This window comes from Fusarium keratoplasticum, chromosome 1 (genome assembly GCF_025433545.1).
Source record: "Fusarium keratoplasticum isolate Fu6.1 chromosome 1, whole genome shotgun sequence".
Lineage (NCBI taxonomy): Eukaryota > Fungi > Ascomycota > Sordariomycetes > Hypocreales > Nectriaceae > Fusarium > Fusarium keratoplasticum.
Genome location: NC_070529.1, coordinates 69,458 through 84,555, shown reverse-complemented (window position 1 = coordinate 84,555; position 15,098 = coordinate 69,458). Strand labels below are relative to the sequence as shown.

Here is a 15,098-nt window from a genome sequence, read left to right as displayed (position 1 = left end):
AACTGGCATTTTGTATTCCAACGTGAGACCATCTAATTTCACACCGTCTGGCTCCTGGCACCAGATTAGAATTCCCAACCAGTTCTCGCCCTGATGATTCAAAACACCTTCAGGTACATGAAAAGATTTCTGGGGGCCCACTTCGTTGATGTAATGACCAAAGTTGTACCCGTTGACAAACAACTGCGCACGATAGGCTGGCGTAGGAACTGTCTCGCAGGGCTGCCGTCAGATCAATCAAATCAGATCAGGACCCAAATCTGATCTGAACTGATAATTTGCCCTCTATATCTGATCTGATTGATTGATTGATAGATATCTGATATATCATAGCTTACGTGAAGCTATCCCTATCCTCAGGATCCTGCCCTAGGTTCTAACTGGCCTTGTTGCTTAAGCATAGGCCCCCTAGAGTAATACGCCCTCCCCTGATCCAGTTCTTTAGTAATTGGACCGACTTAATGCTCGATCTAAGCAGGGAATGCCGCTGTGAGGTGACTGTAAGCTTCGCAAGACTGAATGCTCTCTCACAGTCAGTTGCCATGGCCGGAATAGCAAGGACGTCCAATGCAAATCTGCTTAAACGCGGGAAAGCGTTCCTATGATTAATCCACCACTGAATAGGGTCATTCACCTGCTCCGGCTCAAGCCTGTAGTATCGTTCAAGCTCACTGCCTGTTGCTGAGAGCTTAGGCTGCCGGCTTTTTACCCACTGCTTAAACCTACTTTGCTCAGGTCGGGGCGTTAACGAGGGCGTGGCGAAAATACTCTCCTCAGAGGCATTATCGTCGTTTGAGTACCAACGCTCAAAGTAGCCTTTGATGCCATCCTTTGCATCCCGAAGCCATTGTAGCTGCTCCGGGGAGGTCCAGTTAGTCTCAAGCCACCGGAGGCCAAGGTCCGGATTTAGAACAACAGAGGCCGCAAACAGAGGCGATCGCCCGAGGAGAGTGTAGTACTCGTTAAGCTTAATCCAAGCATTATTGATGCTTGCCCCTAATACTTGCACGCTCTTGGCCCTCCATACTAGCAATATTGCTCATGGAACGAGCATCGCCCTGTAGGTAGTCCTCTCGAGAATGTGCAGGGGAGGGCATCTTCATTAAACTGTGGGCTGGCAAGTTGATGGGCCGGAAGAGCTGTTTCGCGGCGGCGGCGTAACGGCGTGATCTTATACCCCTGAAGTCGTGATGGTAGTCGTTGCTGGCGTGAGGGTCGCTCTCGGGTTTGTCCGACTGCTGATGGTCGCGCAGATGTTGATTTCACACCCGTAGCTGGTTCGGGCTCCTCTCCCTGGATCATATGTCTTACTTCCGCAGCTAGATGAGCAGTTTCATCCTCGTAGAGAACCCTCCAGTCTTCGAGATGTTCCAGAATAAACTCCATCCCTGTCATGACCTCCCAGAGCCGGCCGTGACCCCCCGCTTGTACCCCATCCCCGTGTGTTCTCATCGTCATATTATAGATCGGCTCTAAGATATGACTAACCTCCCTGAGGACCTTCTAGTCATCAGAGGTCAGGATGTCAGCTGTAGGAACCCTTCTTGAGGCGTCTGCTTCTAGCCCTAGCTCTTGAATGAAGCTATTGAGCTCAGACTGCTTGATCAAGGCGCGTTCGATCATCATATAGGTCGAATTCCATCTCGTAGCGTTGTTCTGTATGACTTCAAGCTCGGCCGTTGATTCTTCTGCAAGCTTGTATATGTCCGCCTCCTCCTGCTCCTTGGCATGTGCTTTGAATGCTTCGGTGCGTTGCGGAGAGGCTCGGATGAACCTGACGATATTATGAAGCTTCCCAACTGGACCCTTAGCTCGCCAGTGTTCGAGGTCTTCTTTAACCCGCTCTAGCATGCCATAAGCCTCAGATTGAAGTTCGAAAGAAGCTGCATCATCGCCATAGAGGAAAGCTTGGGCAACAAGGTTTAGAATATGCCCGAAACATCGTATCCTTCGTGCCTCCGTATCCGCTCGAGTCATCGAGGCATCGAGAGTTGTGTAGAGGCTTCGCAAGCAAATATCGTTGCTGGTCGTATTATCATAGATCGAGACCCTAAGCTTCGAATCGATCCCCCAATCACGGACGATATTCCTTATAGTGTAGGCGATATTCTCGCCGGCGTGAGACCTAATTTGCCTCCTGAAAGCTAGCAGCCGGCTTTTGGTATAAGTTGCTCTGGTCAATATAGTGACCAAAGATCGAAATGAAAGCTAGTCTGTTTGGAGAGGTCCAGAGATCGAAGCTGATATGTACCTGGGTAATAGCCTTGTCGAGTTCCTCCTTGATAGCCGCTTTCTTTAAAGAGAGTATATCCTCTAGGTCTTTCTTAGCTGCAGTTCGACCCCAGGGCACCTGGGTATAAAGATCAGGGTCTAGCTGACGGAATAGCTCTTGTAGGTAGGTACTCTCGAAGGTAGTAAAGGGGAGATTAGAATCAACAATATAGCCAACTGAGAGCTCTCTGATCCGCGCTATCTTCGCTCGGGGAAGAATGAAGGAAGAAGGAGCTGGCCGTTTCTTGGATGCGCTTCTTTGAAGATCGAGGACCGACGAATCGTTAGATGAGCCCGGTTCGAAGGTCTCGGTGATCCTGTGAGCTCTGAAACTGTTAGTAATACCTAGAAAAAGGGAAGGACCGCTAACTTGTAAAGATGGGCTTGTGCCGAAGATATCGACTGAGCATTGAAAAATCGCGGTGTGCCCTTATCATCACAGAGCCGGCAACACCAGATATCCCCGCTAGATGTATTGTCTCTCCTTAATTCTGCTAGGAACCAGCTATGGTTTCCGATCCAGCTTCGCCGGCCCCTGCTCTTCCTCCTATCTAAGAGGCTTGCAATAACGAAACGTCGTTGGCCCCAAGTAATCTTGTAAAGGTCGTCAACGGAAGAATCGGTAGTCGAGGCTAAAGCCAAAGCGGCATTATACTGCTTGGCGATGCTCTTAGGCCGGGATCCGAGACGAGGAAATGCGGGTGGTGGCGATGACGACGCGCTGCCAGCAAGGCTGCCTTTTAAAGCGGTCTCGGATATTTTGGACTATGATTAGCAGAAGGTCTAGATAGCTTCAAAATTAAATAGCTAAGATAGGTTTCTGACGATCCAAGGGTGGTGTATGTTCATCTGGCTAAGGCTATACCGTGATAGAGCGAGAGTAGGAAAAAAGGGGGAACCTTCCTTCAGATTTGCCTCCGGCCAGGACCAGGCAAGCAGGGGTCCAGGACCAATCAGCTCGGCTGACCCCTGTAACACCGTTGCTTTTCGGAGAGAGCCTTACTCTCCGGAGTCGGAGCATATAGATGATCCGGCAGTTCTAGGGTAACCGCTCTCTGTGCAAGGGATATCAGATATATCAGATGTATAGACGCTTGTATCTGAATTGATTGATCTGATGAAATTCCATATCTGATTTGAATTGATTGATTTGATTGATATATCTGATTGTTAATCTGATCTGACGGCAGCCCTGCTGTCTCGTTGGCGAATGAAAAGAAGAGTGGCACATCCCATCCTTGGGGAAGGTTCAGATCGAAGGATGTGGTGAAATACCCAAGGCCCGGCCCAGAAAGGCCCTTTGTGATTGGATTCCGTTTACTCCATGAACGCTCCTTAGTCGGTGGTCCGGGCTGGTGAAAACCATTTCTCTCAACGAAGCTACCACCCTCGTTCAATGGCCCACGGACACGATCCTGGTAGTCTTCTCCGCCAAGATTCCCGCTGATTCTCCAGCTTATTGACTCTTGTTCCCGTTGCTGAAGGGTGTAGTTCAAAATCCCTCGTGGATGCTTCATTTCGTCGTCCCCGACCCAGGGGTTGAGCTCATATCCTTGGCTGTCTTGAAGAATAGTGAGGGTGTATCTGCGGCCTTGATCCAACCGGGGAAATTCGTACGTCGTGTTGGCGTCAGGCCTTGTAGCGTTGACCTTGGACGACCCCAAGTAGGTACCATTCAGCCATGCGGAGCTGGAAAAAGCCCACCCTCCCTGATTCCAGATTTCCAATCCTGTTTCATTGCCTGAGGAAACAAAATGTCCCCGATAAATCAGAAGGCCTGCATGAAATCCGTAATCCCCGGAATACAGAGAAGTTGGCGTTGAGAGAGCGCGATAGTCATTGTGCGAGTCTCGCAAATCTGCCTTGGGCCACCCAGCGTCGTCGTACTCGGGTTTCACCTCTGGTAGGCTGTCAATAAATTTCCAGCTGCTGGTGGAAAAGTCGGGAAGACTGATACGCGGTGTCTCGAACGAGACATTCGTTGACCAAACGCCCTTGATAGGTTCCGAGTGCTTGGACTTCTTGCTGTTGATGAATAGATTCTTGACCTGAGCGGGCACGGCGAATACTTCTACGGTGGTCGTCTGGTTGAAGTCTGCCGAGATGTCGAGTCTGTTACCCTGCACGCGTACGCTCCGAACCAAGTATGGCCCCTTGATAATGATCTTTTGTTTCGGGCCAGTGGTTTGCAAGTCAACGACCCAGTAGTCGTAGGCCGAATCATTCCCTAACGCGACAGTGTCAATGGACCATAAACAGACTGCATCGAAGCTCTTTGACTTACCAAGCAGAACCAGCCGTGTGCTTCCAAGGTCAACAATTGAACGCTCTTTTGCGGCATCCCAAGCGACGACAAGAGAGCCACCTTGCCTCTTGGTTTTGATGGATGACTCAACACCTTGACGATGCTCATATATTTTTGCGTTGCGCGGGATGTCAATGGCGCACTCGTGACGCTCGTCAGCTCGGCCATACAAGACGAGGACTCGCCGGCCATCCGTTTCCGTGATGGCAAGGATCTCGGCACTTGAGTATCGAAGATGAGTGTTACCACTCAGCTGCAAGTCAGTGGTGAGAATCTTGGAATCCCGACCATTCAAGGTCAACTTCCCAGCAAGCTGCGGAATCGTCATGTTACCCGCCCTTGTGGGAAGAGTGATTTCATACTCTGTCTTCTTCCGCTGAGAGTAGTCGGTATGACGCAGCACCCAGAATCCAGTCTCATTGGCAGATAGCGGCGTCACGGTCAGGTCGGCAGTGGTCGTGAGTGCCGTTGTTGCTCTTCGCGGCACAGCTTCCCTGTAGGCCGGAACAGAAGAGAAGAAGTACCCCAAAAGCTTGGCCTCGCCGTACTTTTTGCGAGTGATTGTACGGTCTTCAGCGATAGTTGCACCGTAATCATAAGATGTGTAGCCCCTCGGATAACCCAAGTTGCCCCAGTTGGTGCCACCAAAGGCCTATAGAGAATGAGTGTCACAAGCTACCCTGGTTGGCAGAGCCACTCACCATGTACATATTGAGGATGTTGATTCCGAAAGCGATGTTGTTCTTGTTGAAAACTCTCGTGAACTCCTGGTTGAGAAGCTCTGCACACTTTTCGTATCCATTCCCGCCCCAAACATCGTAGGAGCCACCTTGGAACTAGAAGAAATCAGTTCATATGTTTCAAGTACATAAAAACAGGGCTTGACTTACCTCGAGGATAGAAAATGGTGTATTTGGGCTTTGCTGGAGATGAAGATCTGCCCAGTTGGTCGGTAATTTACCAGTGGGCCAATCCTCTGGTCGCGCCTGATGGGCAATGTCAGCTTCTATTGCGAGCAAATTTCATGCCGTTCATGCGTTAGAACCGGCTGGGGCTCTCTTACGCAATTGAAACCTAGACTGCGGTCCTAGTAAGCCACTGGTCAGGAATGAGGGAGCACGACCTACGGGTATGCATCGTAACCATAAATGTCCACCTCGCCAAGACCAGTCCCTGGAGCATTATGGCCGCTTGGATGAGCATCATTACTAATGATTGGTACTAAGATACCGTTGTCGTGAGCTTGGTTGATGACGTATTGCATGTAAGTTCCGTCTGGAAAGAGTTGGTTGTTCCGCACCAGACTGTACTCGTTCTCAGGTTGAAAGAGGATGATGGGGCCTCCATTGGTGATTTGTGCTTGAGCCATGGTCTTGACCATGTTTCTCATGTAACTTGATGGGAACTCATGTTAGAAGAGGTGCCGAGGCGAAGGGAATAATGGTAACAAGAAAGGATAAAGCTCGTACTTGTCTGTCGCTTCAAGATATTTTGGATTGTTAGCGCGGAAAGGGCTTTCGACGCGTTGCATCCAGCCAGGAAAACCGCCTCCAGACACCTCAGCATTGATGTATGGACCGGGGCGGGCGATGAGGTAGATCCCAGTCTGCTTCGCTGCGTCGAAGAAAGGGTTTAAGTCAAAGATACCGTCTGCTATGTAATGTCCTCGTTTTGCCTCAAGAAGGGCCCAATCCGTGTAAAAGGAAACACAGTTGAAACCCGCTGCTTTGAGCTTTTGGAACAAATCCAGCCACAGGGATGGAACGGGCAACCTAGCCTGTGCGTCAAGAGAGAACTTGGTGGGGGAACTCAGCGGACTGCCTTACCTAAATGGGTGGATTTCGCCGCTGAATAGAACGACTCGCTCTCCATTGATGAAAAGAGACCTTTCATCCCATGAGACCTTGTGGGTAGGTATCATCAGCCAAGGTCGAACTTTTATACTTTCCCTTTTCGATATAGAAAAACAACCGTAGAGCGCAGAAAAAGGGGGGACTTACAATCTTCTGTACTGTGGCTCTCTGTGTGAGGTCTGGGTGATGAGTGAAGGTGTACCCTCGCAAATCGAGCCCTACTGCCAACCCAATCAAGGCTACTAGCCAGAGAACCGATAGGGCCATGATCGTCTTCACTCCGAGGCCAGTGTGCCTTTGAACGGACCCCGATTAAGCCAATTTGCAGTGTATGAAATCAGTTCTGGGAAAGGGGGCTTTAATAACTTGCTAGAAAAGAAGTCAAGAGTTTTGAAGGCCGTCGCAAACGCCAAGTTCCGCTGTTCGTGGTCTAGCTGTTGTCCGAGACTTGGCCCGAGAGGAGAGAATTCCCGTTTGGTCGAGTGTAACATCACATCCCACAAGCAGAAGGTTGGTGTAGATCTTTCGTTGACGGCCCGGAGTCTTCTCCGCATCGGCCATTAACGCAGGTCTCGGGCCGTTTAATCTACCATAACCATTTAATATCTCATCCTGAGTCCCCCTCCGTAGTTGGAGGGCGGGAGAAGGAACGGCCCGCGGACCGAAACCTGTGTACACCCGGACATATATCAACCCGCCGTTTTAACTTGGTAGCTTTGACAACTTAAGCCATTCATTACACTCTGCTTAGTTCCTACACCTGCAAGATGCTCTTTCTTGCTCTCCTTGCATTCTCAGGTGCCCTGGCTTTGCCCACCTGTTCAGAAACGATTAGCAAAGCTGGATTCACGCACCCTGGCGTGCTGCACTCATGCTCTGACCTGAAACGGATCCAGCGACTGAAGTCGCTGGAAAAGGAGCCCTGGGTATCAGCTTGGCAGTCTGTGGATGATCTTGCCGTCTTCCAGTCAGACTATCAGATGCGCGGTCCCCTTGGCTGGGTCGCCAGGGAGCCAGCCAACCAAACTCACCACTTCATCCACGATGATGGACGCTCGGCGTACTATTCGGCAGTTGCGTGGTTTGCCACCGGCAAGGATATATGGCTTGACCGAAGTATCTCCATCATTCGGGCATGGGCAAAAGAGCTGAACGTTCTTCGCGACTACATTTATGGCGGAACCGGAATGCATCACATGTCAGCAGCCGCAGAGATACTCCGTGCCGCTTCAGGCTCCGGCTGGTCTGATAAGGACACCCGCGATTACGTTGCCATGTATCAACGCATCACCTCTGACTGGAGACAATTTGACAACTTTTCCCTCGGCTTGGACCAGGATACCATGTTTGGAAACCAGGGAATCCTTTCGAATCTAGGTCTCCTCGGCCTGGCTGTCTTTTCTGAAGACGCTGAGGTCTACGATCGCGTCATTGAACGTGCCACTTACGGCCGCTCTCAACATCCGAACGATGACTGGGCTTTGAACCGCTTTGTAAACAATAAGACGGACCAGCTCATGGAGAGCGGGCGGGACCAGGCGCATGCGGCGCTTTTTGTGACCGGCATGTCGCTCATGGCCGAAACGCTCAATATCCAAGGCCAGGTCGGTGATCGGTACGCAAACCTCTATGAGTGGGGGAACAATATGCCGTTGAAGCGAGCCATGCTTTATTGGATCAACTACAACGTGGGCAAAAATGTCCCCTACCAACCTCTATACAATGTCGAGAATGGCAGAAATTATCTCGAGATTTCTCCTCTGTATCGCGGAAGGCTTACAGGACGAGACAAGCCAGACACCTTTCTCGCACCTCCCTACTACTACTACTCCATTCATGGGGGTCTTTCACCCGCTCAGCTAAACTCGGTGAAACGTTTCCTGGAATATTCCGGGCCAGGTAAGTCAGGCGTGATTAGGAAGGAGTCTTTTCTAATACTCGATAGCCTACGAGAATGCTTTCTGGGGTGATGATGCTGTGGCCGAAATCGTTTATGGCCCAAAGCCAACAGAAGGAGGTGCCTACCTCCATGTCGCTGAGGGATCGGCGAAGAAGGTTGCCCATGATAAAGGCTACTATGGGGGCCTCGGAGCTAAAACCATCGTCACGTACAGCGGCAACGTCTTTCAAAGGAGCGTCAAGAGCCAACCTAACGTTGGCATTCGAGCGCGTACCAAAGACAGTGATGCGCACATCATTGTTAGAAATGGGACACTCGATGGATTTGTTGTAGCAGAAGGCATGGTTTCTGGGGAAAGTTTCAAAGACTATACATGGCCTTTGAAGGGTCAAGGTGACTTCACATACAATATGTTGCTCTTTCTTTCAACCTCGGAGAGAGTAGACGTCATGTCCATCTCGCCTCAGTCCTGATTCCAATACCTGGGCGCCTCCACGCGGTAGAAGTATGCACTATTCAAATGAGCCGATTACAATAGTTTTGGTCAGCACACTGCTTCAAGCAATCTCTAAGTTGTTCTTATACCAGTTTGGCATGGCGAGATCTGTTTGTGTCTAGGCACTATGGGATGAATCTAGGATGCCAGCGTTTCACTGCTGCTGGTCAAACATGGAGCTCAAAAAGTCAGGTTTGAAAAAAATCCTGGACGTCAAACCCCGAGCCTTGTCTAAAAATAAGTTCTTCACTATGCCCCGAGTCTAGCTCCCATCCTATAAACTCAACTGGGTCTAGCTGCTGCTTTATTCGTTCACCTGCTATCTGATGATCACCATCTTCTGGTCTACGCCAGCTCCACCTTCTGCCCATGAGGACGCCACCTGTCGCGACTCTCGCGGGGTAACTTCTCTTGTCGGCTGAATTGGCCCTGAAGTGCTTGGTTAGTGGCTTGACGAGGATAGGCTTGATCGTTGCTGCATGTCTTGTTGATGTCGATGAACCCCTTGTACATACTCTCTTGCAATATGCACAAACTCTGACGGATGAGTGCCAGGAAGCATGCCAGCTGATCGATAATCCAGCAAGGCAAAATGCCAAGCCACAATATCCAAGAGCTTGATGTTGATATCATTGTCGGGATGTTGAGGGTTCTGTATGACCAAGTCGAAGAGAATAAACAAAGCAGAAAGTGGCATAATTCCCAAGATACAACAAGAGGCGCGGAAATTATTAGCACATCCGCAGAAAGCTAGAACACACAAAAACACCAAGTTTTTTACTCCGCATACAAAGAAAAAAGTATGCGCAACACTAATTCACAAAGAGATACTCAACTTACAAAATCGGCGTATGCGGCTCGGCCACGATGAAGGGTCTGAGGTCAACAATCGACCTGGCGGCGCTAGCCAGGCGATTGTGGCCAGACTCCAACTCCCTTGGACATCCTGCTTCCTGGGATGCCAAATGCAAATTCAGTCTCTCTCGAGAAATAACTAGGCTGTAGTACGAGTAATGAAGGTATAAGACAACGGTCATGGCCGTCGAGGACGGCATCTTTGAGCGTTGAAGCTGTTCACATGGGTGAATTTCGCAAGGGATAGCGGCCTTCCACCCCTCGAGCCGGTCCCTGATGGTGTCGATTGCCGAGTGGTATGCTTCAACAGACATAAGTGTCGTTGTGGCGGTAAAAAGAGTCGAGGAGGCAAGTGACTGGATCCTGGCTAGACGAACCGAATCGAACTTGTAAGTTCCAAAGACTGTCTTGGGCACGTCAGGCAGAGGAGTTGAAACATTCTCATCTGCAATAGACTTCGTTCAGTTAGTCTTGTCGGATTGGACCCTGTGCAATAGCTCTGAGGGTGGTCACGTGCCTTCAATGTCCGGCCGGGTGATCTCCGGCTCGTCGAATAGACTAGGCCCAATTAGGAAGGCCTCGTCGCGATCCGAAAAGGGAAAGAGGGAATTATCTCAGAAGCAAGATGTCAACCTAGCACCGATACATGAATGCAGACATCGAACAAAAGATCAGTGTAGATTGAGGATTAAAGGAGCGAGTGATTTCTTATCTAAAGGAGCGATGAGAGTCGGTCTCTTATACCCGTGTTCAGTCTGCCGATTCATAGACAGCAGGCTGTTGCCTGACGCTAGTTGTGGTCGTTCACTCTCATCGTGAACTTGTTCACGATGATCGTGATCCTTGTCTCCAACAGTAAGCGAAGGTCTCCGGAGCTTGACACACCCCCCCAGGTAAATGCTGGACATCGACGATTCCAGCTTTGCCTGTAAGACAACTGTAACAGTATTCAGTCGTTCCAGCCTGGCGGTCAGGCCCATAGAATTGCAAGAGTAAAAGCAACAACAGGAGAGCTGGTTGAACGGCTCTGGTAGTGGAAAAACAACGGAGAAAACGATAACTAGATATAACAAAGAGAAGCTGCAAGTATCCATCCTGGGCAGCAGGGAACAAAAAGCAATACAGATAGGAAATAACCAACTTAATCAGTAGGGACAGTCATCCCCCAATTGCCGGACAAATGTCTCATGCTTTTTGAGGAGATAGGGCCTTCGTCATCCCGTCGCTGACCATGTCTGTTGTGGCTACCCATTGAATATCAATCTCTTTGCGTTGAACTGTCTGACGGATCCAGAGACGGTGGATATCGACGTGTCGGAGCTTGGATGTAGCCTGTGGACGTTCACTCTCAAGGAGCCTCTTCGTCTGCTGGTTGTCACAGAACACTGTTATCGTGGGCTCGTCGAAGGTCAACGTCAGTTCCTTGATCAGACGCAGGGTTGCCATATAGTTCCTGACAGCGGCTGACAAAGCCACCAGCTCAGCTTCAGTGCTGGATGTGACGACGCTGGTTTGTTTGTTCGCCTTCCAGTCGATGGGTCCTCCGAATAGGATAGTGGTGTATCCCTGCGAACTATATCGCGTCACCTTGTCGTCGGCAAAGGCGGCATCACTTGCGCAGTACAGGGCAGGGCGTTCTAGAGGTCGGTTGCCGAGGCAGATAGCAAGGTCTTTATTAGCGTGAAGGTACTTCAGGCAGTGGTGAGCAGCTTCGTGATGCTGCGACGAGGGATTGCTATTGAACTCGGCCAGTCTGGAGGCGGCCTTGGCGACATCAGGTCTGCCTTGGCAGGCGGCGTAGTTGATCGATCCAATCTTCTGGAGATATTGATGGATGGAGTCGTGAGTGGCTTGGTGGCCGTCTGGAGATGGTAGTAGGTTATCGGGGTAGGGCAGCGGAGTGCGGACACAACGTCCACTGCAGTCGATCCTGAACTCCTTGATCTTTTCGGTGATGTAGTTATCCAGGGACAACCAGATCAAGCGTTGATTGCGATCGCGGATCACACGAGTACCCAGGAACCAACGAAGTTCGCCGAGATCATGGATATTGAACTGCTTCTTCAGCTGTTCGATGAACTCATCAGCCTTCTTGCGGTCCCTCCGGCGGTATAGTATCACGATGTCGTCGACATAGAAGAAGACCAATAGCCCGTCACTTAGGAAGACACAGGCGTCTTCATGCAGTTGCGTCATCCCGAGTTTCTTCATGGCCTTTGATAGCTTCCGATTCCATAGCAGGGGTGATCGGCGTAGTCCATACAGGGCACGCAGGAGCTTCCAGGCCCTCCTTCGTTTGCCGTTGGTCTTGATCCCCATGATGGTTGGCCATCCCGGTGGTTCCCACACGTAGACTTCCTCGTCGAGACAGGCGTGTGGAAATGCGTTCTTTGCATCCAGTTGACGGGTCTCTAGGTCGAAGCAGGCAGTGATAGCCATGATGGCTCTGAACGTCCGGGCTGCGAGAGTTGCCGCGTACGTATCCAAGTTGTTTTGAGGCTGTTGGTCCCCACGAACACACAGTCGAGCCTTGAACTTCGTGACGTAACCGTTCTGATCCACTTTGTACTTGAAGGCCCAGGTCAAGCCGATTACCTTAACAGCGTCGTCAAGACGTTCCATCGCTTCTTCGGAAAGCTCTTCCCAGGTCTTCATGCCTTTAAGTTCGGTGACTTCGCTCAAGGCAGCCTTGATCCATTGGTCCTTGTGCGGATGAGACATGACCTCTTTCCAGTTCTTCGGTTCTGGAGGCATGTCGCTGCGTAGCATCGGGCGCACTGGAGCCCTGATCAGGGTTCCCACGACGAAACTAGTGTCCTTGGGCCTCCTGGAGCGTCGTCGTTGTTGTTGTTCGGACTCGACCCTTCTTTGTGTGGGTCGTGAGACGCGTCCACTTCGGGTGGATGTTGCAGGTGCTTCCGGGGCAGCTGCTGCGGTAGTAGGTTGGTGAGATAGAACAGGTCGTTGTGAGGGACCAGCTTGTTCCGGAGCTGGTTCCGGTGGCTCATCGGTCGTGGCCACATGAATCGTGTCTTCGTTGAGAATAGAGTTGCCTGGGGTAGCCGGACCAGCAGGCGGAGTAGCCGGCAGGGCTGATCTTGTTGGGGACAATACTAGAGGTGTCTCTGATGATGCTGGAGATATCTCTCTGGGCTGATCACGGCTAGCATCAGTGGTAACTGTCCTCACCCCCCCCCCAGCTTCAGCAGAGCCCGCCTTTTCGGCGTTCGTCCGAGGAAGGGACTCCTGTGTGGTGTTTTTGTAGCAGAGCCTGAGTCGTATCCGAGTCGATTATGTCTGTTGCAACAAGAAAGGGATCCTCTGGATCGTTGATTTTAATATCCATGAGGCTGAACGTCTCAATATCCATGGCCTGCTCGGGTCGTTGCCCATCACGGTACAGGCGAGATTCATCAAATGTAACGTCCCTTGTGCGTAGAACCCGTTGTAACGAGGGCACCCAGATTCTGAAGATATTCGTGCTATCGTACCCGATCAAGAACCCGATATGGGCTCGCGGGGCGAGTTTCAACTCGCGATCCTTCTGGCGTTGGTAGGTCGAAGTAAGTGCGTAGGCACGGCACCCGTATCGCTTCAAGTGTGCAACCGAAGGGGTGGCCGCGTCGTCAATCGAGGCAAGGCCTCTTGACGTAAGCCAGCTATTCAGGGTTCCAATCGGTGTTTTCCACTGAATCTGGCGACGAGGAGTGAGGTTGTGAAGGTAGACGGCTGCTGCGACGATCTCTGGCCACTTGTCCCACTGGAAGCCGCTGCTGTTGGTCAGAGATCTCGTAATATCAAATATCATACCTCCACCGCGTTCGGAAGTTGGGTTCTGCTGGGGCGTATTCACTGCTGACCGTTCGACGAGAATTCCGCGGTCATCAGCCCAGTTCACCAAGTTCGATCGAAGGGCAGATTCCCAGTCGATCCGAATCACCGTTATCTGCAGTCCGTACTGTCTCCATAAGTACAGCTCGAACTCAACCAGGGCTTTGAATCCATCGCTGCGCCTGGGCAGGATCCTGATCACTATCATCTTAGTGAACGCATCTTTGAATAGCAGGACCTTGGTCATGCCGTTGTATGCGCGGTCCAGAGTGAAGAAGTCGATGTGGACTCGCTGCCAAGGCCTGGTTGCCCGGTGGTCAGCGCTTCGGCGGGAAATCTGACGTCTGACCTTGCTGGTGGCGCAGGCTTCGCATTCAACAACTCGGGGGCCTTGATCAGGGCTCTTAAGAGCTCCTCCTTTGCATGCGGTGACCATTTTGTTGAGGGCTTCAGCGTTGGCATGCCCTAGTCGTTCGTGCCAGAGTTGAGCGGTGGCTGTGTCCGTAGGACGTGGTTGTGTTGTGTCGTTGTATAGGGCGTTGCCTTCTGAGTCGGAGCCACTGTTCGAAGTGGCAGAGTCTTCCACAGGCTGAAGCGCGTATTGCCTGCAGATCTCGGCAAGAGGGACATGAATGCCTTCGATCTCCAGAGTCTGAGTTTTTGTTGAAAAGAAGACGTTTCGTTTTTCCAGTTTACGGGAACTCAAAACCGTAGTCGGGAATTCAGGGATATAGGCCACTTTGCGAATCTTCAGTCGTGTAGGCCTTCCGTCGACGTCGTTCAAATGGACTCTCATTTTTCCATACCCTACAACTTGATTCGAGGGGCCACCGCCAGTTAAGTACGTGGGCCCGTCGACAATGGATTGGAAGTCCCGGAGCAGAGCCTTGTTGTTCGTGATGTGCTTCCCAGATCCAGAGTCAATAATAATCTCGTTCAGGAGCCTATTGTCAACACGTGACCCTTGTTGGATCTGGTGGAAAATGCCGTATGACGACGCTGAAGATCCTTCGTCGTCACTGCTGCCGATACAGCTGCTGTCGTCGTCCTGGATGTGATGAACGGCTTTCTTCGAGGTAGACTTATCCTTGACTTTGTCCTTGTTGCGATTGCTGGAGGAAGACTGACCCTGGGCATTTTTCTCGTCCACTTCGCTCTTGATGGCAGCCTCAATGGTGCTTTTAGTCTGGGGATTGCAATTCTCCCAGAACTGGTTGATCACCTGTTGATGACCGGATGCCATCTGGTAGTTCCTCTTGCGTCGGGCAGGGTTCAGATTCGGGCATCGAGACAGGGGCTTGCAGTGGTAGCGATCCCTGCCTTGCGCCTTGCAGTCGCAGACATAGATTCGTCGAGGCCGTAAATCGGATTGAGTCTGATCAGCCCTGCCGTCTTCATCTTTTCCTTGGAAGGTTAGGAATGAAGCCGAAGGCTGCTTGGAACTAGTCAGGCGCTGCGGGAAGTTGTTTCTAAGCCAGTTCAGATACTTCTGGGCAAGCTGTTTCGAAGTCGGCCGCTTATCTTCATCCATGTCTTCTAGTCGTTCTGATGAAGGATTTGCCCATTCCGGCGAGATCTGTCTGATGG

At 51.0% G+C, this 15,098-nt stretch overlaps 1 protein-coding gene across 1 annotated transcript; it reads right to left on the bottom strand.

The window, feature by feature from the left end:
• Window positions 1–1,503: 1,503 nt before the first annotated feature.
• On the bottom strand, window positions 1,504–5,945 carry NCS57_00001600 (Beta-galactosidase; the record flags this gene model as incomplete). The annotated part of the gene is made up of 7 exons (XM_053050110.1): window positions 1,504–1,907; window positions 3,593–4,498; window positions 4,556–5,228; window positions 5,278–5,412; window positions 5,467–5,562; window positions 5,640–5,655; window positions 5,704–5,945. The coding sequence occupies 7 exons, from the start codon at window positions 5,943–5,945 to the stop codon at window positions 1,504–1,506; spliced, it is 2,472 nt and encodes an 823-aa protein (XP_052918625.1).
• Between the last annotated feature and the right edge of the window lie 9,153 nt (window positions 5,946–15,098).